This window comes from Brassica napus, chromosome C7 (assembly GCF_020379485.1).
Source record: "Brassica napus cultivar Da-Ae chromosome C7, Da-Ae, whole genome shotgun sequence".
In the NCBI taxonomy this organism is placed as follows: Eukaryota; Viridiplantae; Streptophyta; class Magnoliopsida; order Brassicales; family Brassicaceae; genus Brassica; species Brassica napus.
The window spans coordinates 990,504-1,009,729 of record NC_063450.1 but is presented as its reverse complement, the minus strand read 5'-3'; the positions used below and the strand labels follow the sequence as shown (position 1 = coordinate 1,009,729).

Here is a 19,226-nt window from a genome sequence, read left to right as displayed (position 1 = left end):
ATTTGAATATAAAAATGCCCACTATCAAGAACTTTTTAGTTTTTCTTATGTACCCAAATTTTATGGACTAGATCTTATTTATATAAAACTAGTTGACAAAAATAGTTTTCTATACAAAATACTTTATATCTTCTGACTGAAAGTATTAGTCCAAATCCAAAACAAGTTAGGTTTGTGTTTTAGAAAGGGTAACCAAAAGTGTAGGAAAAACTCTTAAATCAATTAGGACCTAGAAGTTAAACTCTTAAACTCTTAAAAGTATTAAGCATCATGTGTACGCTTCTAGTGGTTTAAAATATTAAACTTTACAGCACTTTACAACGTATACTATTTTGAAATATTAACCTTCTAGTGGTTTTTAGCCAAAAAAGTTTCTTTTACTGGTACTTTTTGTAAAGCACAACATATAAAATGTAATTTAAAATATTTATCCATAAAATACTATTCATCTCTAGATTTCATTTTTAATTTAATTATACTAGTTAAGTTAACAATATATGTACTGATGCACTAGATTATTTTTTAATCAATAGAACTTATATAAGACGCTCATTTTATAATTATCTTAATTTCAAATACCCCATTGTTCAATCACCTATTCAAGATGCTTATTATTGTGGCAGATGAAACACATTAGATATTTAATATGAATTTTCATATTTAGCAATGATGATTAAAGAAACTAACAATATTTTCTCTCTTAAATGAAAATTAATTTTTGAAGACCATTTGGCAATATTACATGAAAATATTGCATTTGCTAATAAATGACCCAACAATTGAAAAAAAAAACAATAGCATCATGCATGTTATATGTTCTTATCATATATGTGCAAACATATAAAAAAGAATAATCATAATCTTCTCTAATGTGTATTTCAAGAGAATTGGGACCAGGAATAACTTTAAATGGACCAACTAACTTATTCTTTTAATGTCTTTTTCTTGTCCAAATATTAACAAAAACAAAGAAATAACACAAAGATGCAATACTTTTTATAATTGGGTTTTAATCTTATTGACTTTCTTTGGGCATTTCTATAACCAAACCTACAACCTCCAAATCTCCAATAGAGCCTGTAGACCACGTGGACACATTTGCACGGTTTAATTATAGTTTCTCACGTCAGAGACAGACTTCATGTCATGAACCGGCTCTCTTAACCAAACCATCAAACTTTCAACATTTTCGACCGTTTCTTAGAATTTCGGTTCCATTGCATTAAATGCGAACTAACTTTTGACCCATTAGTTTGGCTACATGTGTTTGGTCCTTTTTTGATATGGTTATAGTTAGGTGTTTGTAGTTACGTAAACTATGAGTATATAGTTATTTGAAACAAATATAAACTAAGTGATCGGGGTCAGAGATGTCAGTAAACAGGTGCGAGTGACTCGCATATACATATTCATACATTTTAAACAAAACTGTTTCTATTATCCTCTGAGTTTGAACATTATAAAGGTTGTTGTGACAGAATTATAAACAGTAAAGATGGTTAAATGTACGACATTTTTGAAAGCAAGAAACATATGATCATATGAAACTCTAGAAACGTTTTTAGGAGGCGTTAGTGATTTTAGTTTAAGATATGAAGCTTATTGTTGTTGAATATGCATTGTGATCATCTTTGTAGAAAAATATAACAAGAAAAAAAAAAAGTGTTAGTCAAGGAAGTTAAGTCCATTCCAAATTAGATTTCCACTAGACATAAACTTTGAACGCTACATTTTATTCAGCTGACCATACACATAACCAATTCATAATTACAAAATTTATTGGGGGATAGTAATGACGATTGATGGGAGAGGAAGTAGCATTAAAATGAATGAGGAGGTAGCAATCATGAAAGAAACAACCATATCTATCTGCAATTAGATATATTACATTCCTTCTATTATTCATTTTATTAATTTCAGATATCTCAAACTGGTTAGTGGTTTTATTTAGACGAATGAGTTCCAACTACTTTGGTGGTTGAGAAGAGTCTAAGAGGCTCATTCATCAGAAAACAAAGAGGTTGTCAAAGAATGATGACCATTTACTAATGTCCCCATGAATAACTCTGGATTGAAGATGATCTTTTACCATCTCAAGCATATATCAGTCTATGTCGGATCGATTTTATATCGATCATAATCTATATATCCTTCAATCAATTCATCAGTAATGCGGCTAATACAAGATCTAAAAATCATAGATTTTATGTCTTCTGAACTTAAATGTGTTTGTATAAACAAATGCTGAAACGACATGACACCAGACATGACACCAGATGATCAGAACTATGCAAGTACGAGAGTTACTGACTTGTGGCTACCAAAACCGTTTCAAGTAGTTCTTCAGCAGCTGCTTTAAGGTCATGTCCACCATCGGTGATTTTACTTTTATGAATCAATCCAAGCTTGAGGTGTAGTAACCCTTCCGAAGAGGTAAAATGGTCAAGATCGACAAAATCAGAATTGGAGCAGAGCTTTTGGAAATCTAAAGTATCTGGAGGAATGTTGAGTTTTGATCACATAAAACTTGACATGATTCAGAAAAAAGAGAAGATTGGTCGAGCATCAACTTGGTGGTCGAATCGCGGGCGATAAGGATCGAGCGAGAAGTTTTAAAGTACAAGATGGTCAAAGAATTGATCATGAGTGAACCATGAGTCGAATAAACTGCTCAACCATGGTTAGACAATGTGATAGATTGATCAGAAGAACATTTTGGAAGCATCATGTTTTTGGAAGAGGCATTTTAGAAGCTTGACTTTTTAGAAAACCGACGTTTCTTCAGCACAAAGTTTTCTGCAAGACTTCGTATCAGTAAAATATTATGTTAGAAACATAATATCCCGGAAGCAGGACGGGAATTAAGAAGGACAAGAAGCAAGCAAGACGGGATCGAAGCATGACGGGAAAATCCGAAATATGATGAAAACCCTAATTTCAGTATTTTGGAATTTCTCAGGGAAGGCGGAGGCTTGGAAAATATTTTCCGTCAAGGTGAGAATTCATTTGGAGTTTATTAAAAATATCATCTCATCAGAATGGGAGCAGAAACATATTCAGGATTGATCGTGGATCATAAATTTGTTGGAAGGACCGAAATCAGACAAATGAACAGAGAAGCTCGAGGTGTCTCGTTGCATGGGTTCAGAACGTGGTGTCAACCATTGAACAAGCTGAGTTTCTACAGAAGCTTGAGGTGTCGCCGTGCATGGAAGTAGTACATGCAGCCTGACATGTAGAAGCACGAGGTGGATCGACCAAGCACGAGGTGTTGCTGCGTATGCAACCGAAGCATGCTGATCGACATGTGTGAGATGGTGTGTCGCCTTGCATGAGTTCCAGTCCTGAGGAAGGCCATCTGGACGTGGGTGTGTTGTCCTGCATGTGATTGAGACATTCAGCCAGCCATGTGGAGCACGAGGTGCCGCCGCACATGCTTCTGGAGCCATGCGGAACGACACACTGGCTGCCACCAATCTGAAGCTGTTTGGTTGATGTCTTCTACAAATATGCACGACCTCCCTTCAGTTTCAGACATCCATAACTGTCCAAAGAAAGTTAAAAACTTGAGAGAAAAGTTGAAAAAGAAAGCAAGAGTTTCCGAGATATTTCTAGAGTTTTAGAGAGATTTCGAGGTCAGTTTCTCTACTGATTTCGAGTCAAAGCCTAGGGAAGGTTCTGTCCAACTGAAGGTTAGTCAAGTGAAGATCTGGAAAGCAAATAAACGTGGCTAGAGAGAGATAGAGAGAGAAAGAAGGTGGTCGATTTAAGAGTATGGTCGATTCTTAAGATCGATACTCCACCGAGAAAGCTAGTTTTGTCCAATCGACGATTCTCTACAAATGTGACGCAGAAGCTCTGTCTAGATCAGTCCATTCTTTGATGGTCAAGCGGAAGTGCTGTTCGGAGTTAGTTCAGTTACACGGGTTCAGATCAGTCGAAGTTCTGAAGCTCGATACTCCGCCGGGAAGTCCGAAGAACTGTCCAGAAGCTAGAGAAGGTTCTACTCGAGTTGAGTTCAGTCCAGACCATTAGCAGGGGAGGTTGTGTCCAAGTCAAGATCATTCCAGTACAGTCAAGTCTTCCATTGGGTTATGGCCAAGTCTTCTCCGATCAACCACCTGCTTCTCGCCTAGAACACTGAGAGTTGGTTTGTTGGAATTCCACTTGGAATTTAGGGTAGAACGAGTCTGCATAAGAGTAGAATACTCACATTATTGCATGGTAGAGTCCTTAGGCTTATTTTAATTATGGAATCAGACTCAGTTTAGCATGGACTAAGCTGAGATGAAAGGAATTAAGGCTGAGTTAATATGGAAAAGATATGATATGTGAAGCTAAAACATTTTTGATACATCATACATGAAAAATGGAACCAACCATACAAACATTTGTATGATCCTAAAATAGCTAGGCCAACAACATTATATGATTATAGGTACACTGGTTTGTGCAATATGATTTACAAAATGATTCAAAAAATTTAGTAAAGAAGATAAAAGTTTTCCTTGACAAAATTGTTGTGCACATAAGAGAAATTAACTTCGACGAAAGTAAGAGAAAAAGTTGATTGAAAAAAATACCATTTAGAATTTCTATATTGATTGTGTGAACATTATAATTTCAATCAGTTAACACGTATTTATACTAGCCTCTTTTCCCTATAGGAAAACATCTTTATTTTACCAAAGATACTTTTCATAATCCAAAAAGCATATTGTACTAAACAAATGTGATCTTTTAATGGTACACAGAGATTTAAGTCACTTCCACAATCAATAAAAGAATATCTGAATCTCAAAGCGCCTTCATAACATCCTAATTGTGCTTGACCTAATGCCTCATTAAAATCAAAAAAACGAGTTTCACATAATGATATGGTGAAAAAGACATGCATCACTAAAGCATATGATCGGTTAGAATGAGATTTTTAAAATCCACATTAAGAGCCTTCAGTCTCAGTGGACATTTGAACGAATAGATTATGAAAACTGTGAAGTCTATAAATATCCAATTATTATATATGGAAATGTGCAAGAAGTTATGATTTTAGAGAATAGAGTAGGTATTGAGAGATTAAAAGTCGATTAGAGAAGGTTAATGGGAGATTTGTAGAGAGATTAGGTAGTAATCATGTTTTAAGAGTATTTAAGAATCATCATGAACAAGAGAGAGAGTCTAGAGAGATAATCCCATACTTCTTAATTATTAATCTGATCAGAGTTTACAATATATATGAGGAGGTAACAATATGATGAGAGTTTCATAAAGTAGCACTATTACAAGAGATAAGGTTTGCTTTAATTCAAACCATCCAATGAGCTTCTTCCTTGTGCATAAAGCTCCTTTTGCTTTATCCAGCTCTTCTTCAGCCTGTCACACGCACCTCCTCTTCCCTTGCAACGGACTGATGCCTTAGCTAAGGGAATAGGGCTTCTCTTCTTCTTCTTCTTCCAAAGTTACCCGGGTAACTAGTATAACTAGTATACTAGTAAGTTACTCGGGTAACTAGTATTACTACGGCCTCTTCATCATACTCAACTCCTCATGTCTTTCTCTTCCTATATATTGATCTCATCTCAACACTCTCCCTCAGGCTCAGCTTTGTGAAAGTCTGAGCTTGGATAGCCATGAGATCTTCCTCATTAAAAACCTCACCAAGGAAAACCCATTGGGACAAAACCTTGATGAGAGAAAAAGAGTAAAAACCTCATGACTTAGGGGATCAGCTCCTTCTCTTCCCAAGATCTATGAGTCCTAATCTGATGTGAATGGACTCCATAGTCTTTTGTCTTGCTGCCTTGGTGAACACATCTGCCAACTGATCTTTACTTCTTGTTTAACATGGCAAGATCACTCCCAAGACTATCATCTGCCTCACCTTGTGGTAATCTACTTCAATGTGCTTCGTCTTCTCATGAAACACTGAGTTTGTAGCAATGTGAATAGCCGCCTGATTGTCACAATGCATAGTCATTGGTGTTGCTTGCTCAATCTCCAAGTGCCTAAGAATCCCTTTGATCCATACCAACTCGTTGGTAAGCTTTAGCATAGCTCTATACTCAGCTTCAGCACTAGAGCATGATACAACCTTCTGCTTCTTACTCTTCCAAGTAACCATGTTTCCTCCAATGAAAGTGCAGTAGCCTGTTGTAGACCTTCTGTCTGTTCTATCACCAGCCCAATCAGCATCACAATAACCCACAACTTCAGTGCTTTTATTGCAGCCCATCCATATTCCAAGCCCTTGAGCTCCATTTAGGTACATGAGAACCCTCTCCACCATGCGCCAGTGATGCTCTTTTGGAGCTTGCATATGCTGGCTCACTTGATTCACAGCAAAACAAATGTCTGGCCTAGTGATGGTCAAGTATATCAGCTTCCCCACAAGCTTCCTATACAGCTTTGGATCATGGAACAGCTTGCTGTCTTCAATCTCCCCCTCACGTGGAACCTTGTACCCATCCTCCATGGGCATCTTGGCTGTTCTTCCTCCATACGCACCAGCATCCTTCAAGAGATCCAATGCATACTTCCTTTGAGAGATAAACAACCCTTCCTTGGATCTGCACAGCTCAATCCCAAGAAAGTACTTCATCTCTCCCAAACCCTTTATATCAAATACTGATTTCAGAAACTCCTTGGTGGCTCGGATTCCTTCCTTATCACTGCCTGTTATGATGATGTCATCCACATACACAAGCAAAACAGTAATACCTGATGGAGTATTGAGAGTAAAGAGAGTGTGATCAAGCTCGGACTTCCTGAAGCCTCTACCATTCAGTATTGTGCTTAGCTTATTGTACCATGCTCTAGGTGATTGTTTCAATCCATAGATGGCTTTCTTCAGTCTAAGAACATTTCCTGGCTTCACCATTCCTTCAAGACCCGGAGGTGGTAGCATATAGACTTCATCTTCTAGCTCTCCTTGGAGGAAATCATTCTTCATATCCATTTGCCAAAGATCCCACCCAAGGTTGGTTGCAACTGATAGTACAATCCTAATGGTATGAAGCTTTGCAACAGATGCAAGAGTATCAATGTAATCCTCTCCATAGGTTTGTGTGAAACCTCTTGCTACCAGCCTTGTCTTACGCCTACCAATCTTCCCATTAGGTAAGTACTTGATGGTGAAGATCCACTTGCATGACACAACTCTCTTCCCCTTAGGCAACTCACTCTCATACCATGTATCATTTCTAATCATGGCATCAGCCTCATCATTGACTGAATCCCTCCATTCTTGAATCAGCATTTCTTCTTCATAGTTTCTTGGCACATAGCTTTCATATAAGCTTACCATAGAGGAGTAATGCTCTTCCGGAAACTCAGCAAAGGAGCACACATCTTGGAAAGGATGTTCCACAGCCTGGGCATTGTATAACACTCTCGTGTTTACCCAGTTTCTTGTGTTTGCCCACTCGGAAGCATCCCTCCTTACTCGTGTGCTTCTTCCCAAAGGAACTTTTACTTGTTCCTCAACAGCTTCCTCTTGTAGCTGGATTTCTTCTCCAGCTTCCTGACCTTCATTCTGAACTTCTCTTCCTGATTCATCTCCACTTTGGACAGGAGAATCTGAGCCTTGATCTTCTAGACCTCCAGCTTCTTCTGAGCCTTGATCTCTTAACCCTTCAGCTTCAGATTCACTTCCCCCCCTCATGTTCAAAGTGGGTTGGTTCTTCAGCGGCCACTTGAGTAGGCTCTTCACGCCTGCTCTGATCCTGGGACACGCCAATACCGAGTTCTTCTAGTATGTTTCTCAAACTAGCAGCTCTATCTGATGGTTGAGAAATCCCTTTAAGCTCCTCCCAATTCTTCTCTTCATAATACCCTTTATCTTCCATGAACTTCACATCCCTAGACACCAAGACTCTTCTAGCAGTGGGATCAAAGCACTTGTATCCCTTTTGAGATGCGGAATATCCAATAAGCATAGCCTTGGTGCTCTTTGCTTCAAGTTTGTTTCTCATCTCTCCTGGTACCAGTACATAGCACACACACCCAAATGTCCTCAAGTGGTCTAGAACTGGTCGACTCTTGTTGAGTACCTCAAATGGAGACTGATCCTCTAGGATTTTGGTTGGTATCATGTTGATTAGATAGCAAGCAATCATCACAACATCACTCCAAAATATCTTAGGGACACTCTTGTGGAACATCATTGAACGGGCCACTTCCATGAGGTGTCGGTTCTTCCTTTCAGCAACTCCATTCTGTTGTGGAGTGTAAGGACAGCTAGTCTGATGTAGAATCCCATGTTGAGCTAGGTGATATTTGAATGTGTGGCCTATGTATTCTCCACCATTATCTGACCTGAAAATCTTAATCTTGGCATGATAATGGTTAGTAACATAGCTTTGAAAATTTTTAAATGCATCAAGAACCCTATCTTTTGTTTTGATGAGTGTTAACCAGGTGTATTTGGATTTTTCATCAATGAATGTGACATAATACTTATAATCATCCCTAGATAAACAAGGCGCAGTCCAAACATCAGAGTGAATCAAATCAAAGCAATTCTCATAAATAGTGGATGATCTTTGAAACACTGTCCTACAATGTTTGCTCAAAATACATGCCTCACAATCATTATTTTTAAACATGACACCTGGTAACATAATGCTTAAGGCCCTAACATGTGAATGTCCAAGTCTAGCATGCCACAATGCATCTTTACTTAAGGAAGAAACATAACTAAAAGAGAAACAAGAACTAGAGATTGGACTAAGATCTTCAAGCATATAAAGGTCTCATTTGGTTGCTCCTTGCCCAATCAACTTACTGCTTTTAATATCCTGAAACTTAACATCATCAGGACTAAAGATAACATTGCATTGAAGATCAGTGGTGCATCTTTTGACAGATAAAAGATTAGAAGTAAACTCAAGCATGAAAAATGCTTTTGAATCCTTATCAAACAGTTTTAGTTTACCAATTCCTCTTATAGGAATTCTATCTCCATTAGCAATCATAACATGTCCATGAGCCGGTTCTATGTCTTTAATCAAGTTATTATCACTAATCATATGATGAGATGCACCAGAATCAATGATCAAAGGTTTATGCATGTTTCTAGTAATCTCAGTCCTTGATGGTTCATTTTGTTTTAGCAGGTTTCCTAGTAATCCTAACATCTTACTAGTTATACTAGGCTCACTAGCAGTAGTGTAAGCGCTTTTAAACATGTCTAGTAATTTATCAGTATTACTAGGATTACAAACAGCAGTGTAAGAGCTTTTAAAAATGTTTAGTAATATATCAGTATTACTAGGCAATGTATGAGCAGCATATGAGTATCCAAGGGTGTTTCCGAGGGTGTTACCAAACTCCTTAAGAGCTTTGAAGAAGGCTTCAAGGTCAGCTCTCTTGAACACCTCCTGATCCATACCCTTTTCAATCAGTTGATGAGACGCCAAGGCTCTACCTTCACTTTCACCCACCTTAGCGCCTGAGCTAGCTCCGGATGAACCAGCACCATTTGCTTCAGCAGAAAGATGAGCCTTTGCTTCCCTATCCCTGTTGACCCTGCGTGGCCTGAGGTGAGGATGTAGGATCCAACACTCACTCTTCTTGTGACCGGTCCTCTTGCAATGCTCACAGCCTCCCTCATACTTTTCATACTTCCTTCCTGAGCTTCTGTATGCAGCCTTGTTTGCTTGCATTCATTCAGCTTGATGAGCCATAGTAAGCTCACCCTTGCCTCCAAACAGGCCAAGAGATCCCTCCTCCTTCTGAAGTTGCGCGCATACTTCCTCCATGGATGGTAGGTTAGGCGATCTCAAGATGTGTTTGATGACATCCTTGTAGCAAGGATCCAATGTCATCAACAACCCAAACACTTGATCTTGTTCTCTTCTTTCCATAAGAGTTGTTTGATCAGTGGTGTTAGGTTTTAGACTTTCAAGTTTAGACCATAATGATCCAAACTTTCCCATGTGTTTGGTGAGCTCTCCTCCATCTTGCTTCATGGAGTTAATGACTCTCTTCAGCTCAAACACACGGCTGATGTTGGAGATGTTTCCAAACGTCTTTGAGAGGGTCTCCCACAAGTGTTTGGGAGTCTCACAGTAGCTGTAAGCTTCAAGAAGAGGAACATCAAGAGATCCTTGCAGCACGGAGAGCACCATCAAGTCTTCTTGTACCCACTTCTTGGCTTCAGCTTTGGTGAGAGTATTTTCCTCTTCACCTTCTTCAGTTTCTTTGGCCACTGGCTTCGGACCATCATCAGTGATGTGGCTCCACAGCCCTAGCCTTCCAATGGCAGTCTTCACCAATCTAGACCACAAGAGGTAGTTTGAACCACCCTAACGCAACCGGGACAGTAACTAGCTTGCTGAAGTTGTTTCCTTCCATCTTCTCTGGCTTGAACCAGAAATTACCAGAAAGCTTCAAACTTGCAACTCAGCTGAAGAACACACAGTTCCAGACTTCAAGAACACACGAACTCAAGGCACAACACCACAGGACTCAACTTTATCACACAGCTTCACGGAACCCTCAAGAACACAAGAGCAAGAACACAAGGACACAAGAGCTAGAGAAAGAAAGAAATGGAACGAGGTTTCTCAATAACAAAGCGAACCTGGCTCGGATACCATATGATTTTAGAGAATATAGTAGGTATTGAGAGATTAAAGGTAGATTAGAGAAGGTTAATGAGAGATTTGTAGAGAGATTAGGTAGTAATCATGTTTAAGAGTATTTAAGAATCATCGTGAACAAGAGAGGGAGAGTCTAGAGAGATAATCACATACTTTTTAATTATTAATCTGATAAGAGTTTACAATATATATGAGGAGGCAACAATAGGATGAAGGTTTCATAAAGTAGCACTATTACAAGAGATAAGGTTTGCTTTAATCCAAACCATCCAATGAGTTTCTTCCTTGTGCATAAAGCTCATTTTGCTTTATCCAGCTCTTCTCCAGCCTGTCACACGTGCCTTCTCTTCCCTTGCAATGGACTGATGCCTTAGCTAAGGGAATACGGCTTCTCTTCTTCTTCTTCTTCCAAAGTTACCCGGGTAACTAGTATAACTAGTATACTAGTAAGTTACTCGGGTAACTAGTAAGTTACTCGGGTAACTATTATTACTACGGCTTCTTCATCATACTCAACTCCTCATGTCTTTCTCTTCCTCTATATTAATCTCATCTCAACAGAAGTTATAAGGCCACAAAGGGTCTCTGACAAGTTACCCCTTATCTTTGTACCTCCATATAATAAGTGCAGATGTTTTGATTAATCTAATTGCAGATAACATTTGGTCTGAAAAGAAATTAAATGGTTATGAATTCTTTCCTATCTCATCACTCCTCTTTGCAGATGATTCTTTTTTTTTTTTGTCAAGCAAACACTAGGAATAGCAGAGAAACTGAAGAAATTCTCCAAGAACATGAGCTTGCATTAGATCAAAAATTAATCCATCCAGATCCATAATCACTATCGGCTAAAATACACATGGTGCTACAACTACAACTTAAGAACATTTTGAATATTCCAAATCATGGAATATATATCATGGAGGAGATGATAAATAGATAGGGCTCTTGGAACAATTTGAACATTAAAGAAAGAAATGTTTGAAAACATATTAAACAAGGTTTGTCAACTAAAATCAAACTGGAGCACAAAATTTATATCATATACTAGAAAAACGAATACTTACCAAATTAGTGAGGGTTTCAATGCCAGTTTTTTCCAGTGCCTTGCTTTAAATTACAAAAAATAAATAGTGGATGAAATAACATATATGTTAATGCATTTTTTTGGGGGGAAACCGGATAGCATGACAAAAGTATATCATGGATTGCATGAAAAAACTGCAATATTCTAAGGTTTTGAAATGGTAACACTTTAAACTGCAAAATGATGCGGTTAATATTAACAAAAATTTCTACATATATAGATATAATTATAGCTTTTATTACTATTATAACAGTACCACAACTATTTCGCATGTTACCATTCAGACCCTAAGAAAGCAGAATATTTAGGTTTTAAGGATTTAAAAAGTTTTAATGATTCTCTTTTGGCTAAACAAGTATTAAGACTTCACAAACACATGAACTCTTTATTTGCACGACTAATGAAAGATTGATATAACAAATACACAATTATATTGAACTCACGAATCAACCGTATGAATAAAGTTACATTGTTACCGGTTTCATCATCTTAAGAAAGGATTATGCACCATAATTGGTGATGGTGAAACAACAAAAGATTATAAAGACAATTGGATAGAAAGCAATCCCCCCGATCAGCTATATGACATCAGATAGTCAATGATCTATAAAGAACATAGTAAAATAATCATATTAATCTGGTTATAATCAAAGATAAAAAAAAAGATTGAGTTATCTTTAACTATACAACATGTGGATAAAGTAGTTATTGGAAAATAGATAAAACATCAAATCCCATGGTAACAAACATTAATACACTATATGGTGATAATGGATTAAAATCAATATTATGGAAGCTCAAGACCATGCCAAAAATAAAATATTTCATATGGACGATCCTATCAAGAATTTGGGACAACTGCTAGATTAAGTACAAAGAGTAATTTTATGGATATGTTTCGGAGATGTGCCCGACATCAGAAACTATATCACATATTTTTCTCATGTCCGATCTCATAAATGATCTGGAGAATGTCTGAAAGTACGCTAGGAAAATCGATCGACGCTTGAAAAGCAACATCGGTCGATCATAATCACTTACTATCGATCGACAAACATACATGTGCATCGATCGATGCACAGTCACACGAGTGTGATCTCGAATTAAAAGATTTCATTTTCCAGAAGATCTATTATTTGCAACTTAAGTCCCTAGCCGCCTGATAGGCTATATGTACTAGGGTTTTGTATCATTTTAGGCAGACACTTGCAAAAAGACTTAGTTTGGAGAATGAACATTTTGGCTACCATTAGAAGAGCTTAGGATTGGAGAGATAGATCTGAGACTGCAAAAACAGAGAAGATCTTGAACTCCTTTATTTCTAATACTCTATCTATTTGTGTTCTATGTTTCATTTGAGTTTATTTCATGCCATCATGGCTTTGTCTCTCATGAATATGTTTGAGTAAACAATTGTTACATTTAGGTTTCTCACCATGGTTGAAATTATGTACTGCTAATATGACTATTAAAAAGGTGTTTTGATTGTTCTTTCATTGCTTGTGAACTTAATGCTAAAATTGAGATTGATCACCTTCATTTTAGATCTTAGGATTAATTGAGTCCAACTAACCGTTTCCCCTCAATGCCTGAACCCACTTGCGTGATCTAACTAACTCAGGCGCAACGACAGTTGGTCTGAGAAGGTTAGAGAACAAGTTAAACCCGTTCGCAAAGCTCGCTAGAATAACCATCGATCGACGCAACTATCGTTCTGTCGGTCGATCGTTACAAAGGTGTATTGGTCGATGTACATCAAGTCACATCGATCGACACTCTCTCGAGATTAAAATACGACAATTGAGATCCGAGATCTAGCGAAGATAACCTATCCAGTCAAATCATTGTTTAGTTCAAAAACTATCAAACCCTTTAGTCTAAACTAAGTGCATACATTTCATACCTGAGATTTACCTGAATCTAGCTGCTTTCCCATTCTTGAAACCACTTCAATTCAATCTATCGTTTCACTATTGTTTCCGATTTATCATTTACTGCTTTTAAAACTATTAAAACCTTTTAGTCTATCTTCATTTCTAATTATTTAAGTCTATTGAGTAATCCTAGAGTCTCTGTGGATTCGATCCCTAAGTACTACATCTGAACCTCTTTTGATGAGAGCAACACTCTTTAGGGTAATTTGAGTGATATCAAATTTGGCGCCATTGCTGGGGACTCTTTCTTATTACCATTAGATTTAATTTAGAATTTAGTATAGACTTGTTACGAAAAACTTGCTAAAGTTTTCTTTCTTAATCTGTTACGCATACACAAAGAATGGAAAACACAGAGCGCGACCAACCATCGATCGATGGAGACACGTTTCCATCGAGCAACGTTGAGTCAGAAGAATCGACCGATACGGAGCTGCCAACATCGATCGATACCGCCCAGCCGGAAGCATGTAAGTTTTCTCTTACCAAGCCCGCTAATGAGAAAGTAGTCCAAACTGAACTAAATGGTCAAACGAGCAATGAAGCTAGCCAAACTGAACAGGGGACTGAAATCCCTGTTAAGGAAAATTCCACCTTAACTAAAGGTGAAGATATAAAATTGTCCATACAAGACTACCTTGATCCTGGTAAGACCTATTCCAATAGGTCCGCTATCAAAATACCAGGAGACGATACCAAGAAATCTAAGTTTAATGCAGATTACTACCGTATGTTTCGTCAAAACCCATTCCGTGGATCCCTCCCAGAGCACCCACAAGATCACATTGAAACTTTGGAAGAATTAATACCAGATGAATATGATCGTTGCAAACTATTCTCATTCTCCTTAGAAGGAGAAGCCCTCAGGTGGTTAAACTGTTTAGCAGCAGGATCACTCACTTGTTGGGAAGAGATTAGAAGTGCCTTCCTTAGAGAAATTTTCACAGATGAACGCTACTGGGAAGTAAGAAAGCAAATTTCTACGTTTCACCAAGGTCCACGCGAATCGTTTAAAAATGCCTGGGGAAGATTTAGAGGCTATGAACTTGAATGTCCCCATCATGGTTATTCAGAACCACAACTTCTTAACATCTTTTATGGAGGTGTTAACTTGAGCTATAAACCACACTCGATACAGCGAGTGATGGAAATTTCATCACTAGGAATCCCGAAGAAGCTAGACGTCTTATCAAGAATATGACAACGGGAAGATCCTATGAAAAGATGGATGAAGAGGTAGAAAAAGCCACAAGCCCAAAAGACAATTCTGATTGGATAGAAATTAAGAATTCCCTTAAATCCCTTCATTCCTTTCTTCAAAAAAAACACCGATCTGATATAGCCCAGATCAACGACAACGCTTTGTCTGACACCGATGATTATTTGGATGAAGGAACGAACTGTTCCGATCCTTACTTTGTGCTTCATGTCGATAGCTTTACCCAAGCTTATGACACTGCTGTAAAATCACGTACCGGAAGAAAGAGGTTCAATATCAGACAAGCTCTTACTAGCAACCGTAAGACAAAATCGGAGTTTTACGGAAAAATAAATATGGTTTACGGAGAATTAATGGAGAAAGCAGATTCTTTGGGAGAACTAATCCGAAAATTAGAAGGTCAAGTAGCTGAGATTGCAACTGCCATAAAAAGAGATGCTGGATGTCTTCCCGGGAGAACTGATTTAAACCCGAGACGTCAAGTCAGTGCCGTAATGTTGCGCAGCGGGAAAAACCTCGCAGCAGATACGAGGAATAACACAGATGTTGGAAAACCCGACGACACTGACAAGACCGGAAAAAGCAACTCTCATCCTATTCTTCTTAACGATCTTGACCCAAATCCATCTCAAGAGAACCGGAAAACCACCGCTGAAAAGGCTAAGGAAAAGGCAATAGACTTAGAATTAGAAGAAGATACGGAGATTGAGGACGAAATCGATCGACAGTACGGAACTGACGTCGATCGACCTGAAAGACCTACCATCGATCGACAACCTGAAAAACCCGTCGATCGACGGTCTACTCAACCCGAACCCATAATTGAAAGAGTTTATAGAACTTTACCCCCTTTTCCTCCTAAAACGCAAACTAAGAAATCATTAGAGAATGTAATCTGCAACAAAGCCTTAGATAAGATTTCTGTTGAGATGTCCCTTAGTGATGCTATAAAAATAGCACCTTCGATTAAGAAGTATATAAAGGACATGACATCTCCAAACTATCCAATTGCAGAACACAGCGTAATGATGATTTCAGAAGAAGTAAGTGCTATGATTAAAGGAGAAACTCCAACAAAGAGATCAGATCCTGGTAGTTTCGTCCTAGATTGTAAAATAGAAAACACACGTTTTCCTAGATCATTATGTGACATCGGCTCTAGCGTGAACCTTATGCCTTACTCTGTTGCAGTAACGTTAGGATATAAGGAGTTTATGCCAACTCCGATCACCCTGGTTTTAGCTGATAGATCCATTAGGGTACCCGAAGGAATTCTCGAAGATGTTCCCATAAAAATTAATGATTGCATCGTGCCTACGGATTTTGTTGTGTTAAAATACAGACAAGAACCCAAAGACCCCCTCATTCTGGGTCGGCCATTCCTAGCTACACCTGGAGCGATCATTGACGTCAAAGAAGGACGAATTAATTTGAACATAGGGGATATCTCAATGACTTTTGATATGGAAAAACTGATTAAGCGACCCTTAATAGATGACCGGGCTTTCTACGTGTAAAAAGTTTCTCAGGCTGAAGAAGACTCTTTCCTAAACATGTGTTTAGACAGCCCCTTAGAAGACACCCTTAACCACGTGGGAAATGAAATTTTCAGCATATCAGATAGGACAGACGATTACATGCGACTAATGGACGCTAGCATCGAAGTTGCAAACGTAGAAGAAAATGATGACTCAGAAGTTGTCATCGATCGATACCTTCAAGATACGTCGATCGACAACCTCCCTCGAGATCAAATTGGTCTAAAGATAAAGCACCAAAGGTAGAATTAAAACCTCTACCCAGCGGTCTTAAGTACGCTTACCTTTATGACCAGTCCTACCCTGTTATCGTCAACGCCAATCTCACTAGCGGAGAACTTGCTTTATTGCTAAATAAATTACGCAAGTACAAGAAAGCGATCGGGTATTCTCTCGATGACATTCCTGGAATTTCTCCCGATCTTTGCATGCATCGAATCAACTTGGAAGATGACGCTAAAACGTCAATAGAGCAGCACATGAGATTAAATCCGAATCTAAAGGAAGTAGTCAAAAAGGAAATTATAAAAGTCCTTGATGCTGGAGTTATTTACCTTATTTCGGATAGCAAATGGGTAAGCCCTGTACATGTTGTACCCAAAAAGGGAGGTATCACCGTAGTGAAGAAAGAAAAGGACGAACTCATTCCGACTCGTACCGTTACTGGTCATCGGATGTGTATTGATTATAGGAAACTGAATGCCGCTACTAGGAAAGACCATTTTCCCCTTCCCTTTATTGATCAGATGCTGAAGAGATTAGCTAATCACTAGTATTACTGTTTTCTTGATGGATATTCCAGATTTTTCCAAATTCCTATACACCCGGATGATCAAGAAAAGACAACGTTTACATGCCCCTATGGAACTTTCGCATATCGCAGAATGCCATTTGGTCTTTGTAACGCCCCCGCCACTTTCCAACATTGCATGATGTCAATCTTTACGGATATGATCGAGGACTTCATGGAAGTATTCATGGATGACTTTTCAGTCTACGAATCAGATTTTAAGAGTTGCCTCAACAATTTATGCAAAGTATTGGAAAGATGCGAAGAAAAGAACCTTATCCTAAACTGGGAAAAATGCCATTTCATGGTTAACGATGGAATAGTGTTAGGACATAAGGTTTCTGCCGCTGGTATAGAGGTAGATAGAGCTAAGATTGAAGTAATGACCAGTTTACCTCCACCCAAAACTGTTAAAGACGTGCGAAGTTTTCTCGGACATGCCAGTTTTTACAGGAGATTTATACTCGACTTCAGCAAAATCGCTAGACCTCTAAATAACCTGTTATGCAAGGATATTAAATTCGATTTTACCCCTGAATGCATGAAAGCTTTTGAAGATTTAAAGAAATCCCTTATCACTGCCCCCGTCGTACAAGCCCCCGACTGGAATCTTCCTTTCGAAATCATGTGCGATGCGAGCGATTTTGCAATTGGAGCAGTTTTAGGCCAAAGGAAAGACAAAAAGTTACACGCCATTTACTACGCCAGCCGCACGCTTGATGAAGCGCAACGGAATTACGCAACAACAGAAAAAGAACTATTATCTGTGGTTTACGCTTTTGAAAAATTCCGTCAATACTTGATTGGCTCACGAGTGATAGTTCACACTGATCACGCTGCCATCAAATATTTAATGCAAAAGAAAGATGCTAAACCTCGACTCATACGCTGGATTCTACTACTCCAAGAGTTTGACATTGAGATTAAGGATAAGAGAGGACTAGATAATGGAGTCGCTGACCATCTTTCCCGGATAAGAATAGAGGATGATGTCCCTATAGACGATTTCTTTCCCATAGAGAATGTTGCACACATAGATACATCTTTCGTCGGTCAAATATCTCTCACATCTGAAGATCTATCGATCGATGAGAGAGATGGCATATCGGTCGCTTCACGTAGTGATACATCGATCGATGACGAGACTGATGTAATTTCTCAACTCTCCAATAACCAAAATCACGAACCCCTGTCTATTAAAATCAACTTCGATTTACAAGTTAATGTTTCCGATGAGAAGATTAATCTTACACCTGAGGAATTATCACAACGGGAGGTAGACGCGATTGGTAGAAACTCGAATAACCGACCCTGGTATGCCGACATAGTTAACTATTTGGCAGCTGAGGTTGAGCCAGACGAACTCAAGGGATATATGAGAAAAAAAATTTTCAGAGAAGTAAGACGCTATCATTGGGATGAACCTTACCTCTATAAGCATTGTTCTGATGGCATATACAGACGATGCGTATCCGAAGCTGAAATTCCAGACATTATTTACCAATGTCACGGAACCGATTATGCAGGACATTTTGCTACCTTTAAAACGGTTTCGAAAATCCTCCAGGCAGGATTTTGGTGGCCGACCACTTTTCGCGATGTCCACGCATTTATAACCCAATGTGACAGATGCCAAAGACGTGGAAAAATCCGCAAAAGACACGAAATGGAACAGAAGTTCATTCTTGAAGTTGAAGTCTTTGATTGCTGGGGTATCGATTTTATGGGACCCTTCCCGTCTTCATATGGAAACAAATATATACTAGTCGCTGTAGACTACGTATCCAAATGGGTCGAAGCAGTAGCTTCTCCTACCAATGACGCATCTGTGGTTATTAAACTCTTCAAGAGTATAATATTTCCAAGATTTGGAGTTCCAAGAGTAGTCATTAGTGACGGTGGAACTGATTTCATTTACAAAGTCTTTGATAGATTGCTTGAAAAGAATGGTGTTCTTCATAGAGTAGCCACACCTTACCACCCACAAACCAGTGGACAAGTAGAAGTCTCTAACCGACAAATTAAGGAGATCTTAGAGAAAACCGTAGGAACCTCCA

At 38.5% G+C, this 19,226-nt stretch overlaps 1 protein-coding gene across 1 annotated transcript; it reads left to right on the top strand.

Annotated features, from left to right (window-relative positions):
• The first annotated feature begins 14,846 nt into the window (after positions 1-14,846).
• LOC106417041 lies at positions 14,847-16,358 on the top strand. Its single transcript, XM_013857906.1, has one exon. It carries the CDS (start codon positions 14,847-14,849, stop codon positions 16,356-16,358), a length of 1,512 nt encoding a protein of 503 aa, XP_013713360.1.
• Positions 16,359-19,226: the final 2,868 nt, after the last annotated feature.